At 37.2% G+C, this 1915-nt stretch overlaps 1 protein-coding gene across 1 annotated transcript; it reads right to left on the reverse strand.

The window, feature by feature from the left end:
• Window positions 1–592: 592 nt before the first annotated feature.
• LOC121400408 (vomeronasal type-2 receptor 26-like) lies at window positions 593–1441 on the reverse strand. Its single transcript, XM_041583411.1, has one exon. It carries the CDS (start codon window positions 1439–1441, stop codon window positions 593–595), a length of 849 nt encoding a protein of 282 aa, XP_041439345.1.
• Window positions 1442–1915: the final 474 nt, after the last annotated feature.

Here is a 1915-nt window from a genome sequence, read left to right on the forward strand (position 1 = left end):
CCAAAATAGTGGATTCGGTGCATCCTTAATTCCTTCTGCCTGCTTGACCCATCCTCCTCTTCCTCCTATAATTAGCCATCCTCATATGGTGATAATTCCTGAGTTCCTTTAGCAGGCTGCATTAATAGGTACATACACTTGTACCCAACGGATCACTCACTAGTGATGGGCGAATAAATTCACCAGGCGCAATTTTGTGGCGAATTTCCACATTTTGCCATCACATTTTCACATCAAAAATATTTGGACGTGCACTGGAAAAGTCCCTCGTGTTAAAACAGTCACGCATCAACATTATTGGACACCCATTGACTTTAACACTGGCGTGAAAATTTACACTAGCGTCAATTGATGCGGACATCAGCTTTCGTGTTTCGAAATGGGACGAATTCGACCCATTCTAAATAATTATATAAATCGAATTATAATAATTTATATAAATCAAATTATAAATAATTTTTTAGCTATATTCAAGAGTATGTGAGACTATCCTACTTTGCATTGAAAAAGATCAGCAAATGGAGACCCTAAACATTATAGATTATTACATATAAAATGGCATCAAATAAGTCACATTTGCTGATACATTCCTCTATTTATTATTCCCCAGTAAATATTGCTTTGTATTCCTATTTGGCTTAAATATAATAATGTAACATTTGGGTAGAAATATACAGAAGAGAAGGCCACAGCTTGAAGAGATAATGGCAAATATTTCCACTGCCACCATGTATTTGCCTTTGGTGCTCAGATAGGCCGGGATCATTGTGATCCAAACACTGCAGAAGAGCAACATGCTGAAAGTGATGTACTTGGCCTCATTAAAACTGTCCGGTAATGTCCGAGCCAAGAAAGCTACAATGAAACTCACAGATGCCAACAATCCCATGTAGGAGAGGACAATATAGAAGGCAATGACAGAGCCCTCATTGCACTGAATGATGATTTTTCCAGGTTCAGACAGAATGTTGAGCTCCATGAATGGAGGAGAAATGATCAGCCAGATAGTACTAATTAGAAACTGAATGAATGAACAAATAATGACTATAAAATATGTGATTTTGACTCCCAGCCATTTTCTCCAAGGACTATTAGGCTTGGAGGCTTTGAAAGCAATACAAACCATAATTGTTTTTGCCAGGACAGAAGATATAGCTATGGAGAAACTGATCCCAAAAGAGGTTTGTCGGAGGATGCAGGTTATATCAGATGGGCGACCAAGGAACAAAAACACAGAGAGGATGCTCAGATTGATGGAGAAAAGGAGAATAAAGCTCAGATTGCGATTGTTGGCCTTCACTAAGGGAGTGTCTCGGAATGAAATAAACATTCCTATTATAACTGTCACTAATAAAAGAGACACAACAGAGAGGACAATAAAGACCAGAGTTAGGGAATCACCTTCATATGAGAGGAACTCAGTTTGCTTCTCAATACACATGGTTTTCTCATAATTTGGCCATTCATAGATGGGACATTTTAGACAATTTTCCATATCTGTAAATAAAGAATAAATCTGTTGTCAAAGTTAGGAATATTGTGGCTAACCTGTTACAAGGTTAGCTTACGATACTATTATATTAAAATTAATCCTATTAAAAAATGACAATTTCTCTCTTGACTTGTATTCAGAGTATCTTTAGCTAAGAATGTCCCACATATATTCATCTACAGACACAACAACCCTTTTCAGTAACCCAACCTAATTATCAATTCCAAAACATTCCACAGCACATATGATAGTTTTAGCTGCTAATTTCAAGATGATAACAAGTTGAACCCAGGGGTTGAGCCTTCACAACAGTGCAGAGGCAGGGTGTTGCACAACTGCAAATGTGTGCAGTGCACAATCCTAGTGGTTCTTGCAACTTAAACAGGAAACATATTTATTAAATAAAAACATCCACAAAGGAAT

The sequence above is a fragment of the Xenopus laevis genome, chromosome 1L (assembly GCF_017654675.1).
Source record: "Xenopus laevis strain J_2021 chromosome 1L, Xenopus_laevis_v10.1, whole genome shotgun sequence".
NCBI lineage: Eukaryota > Metazoa > Chordata > Amphibia > Anura > Pipidae > Xenopus > Xenopus laevis.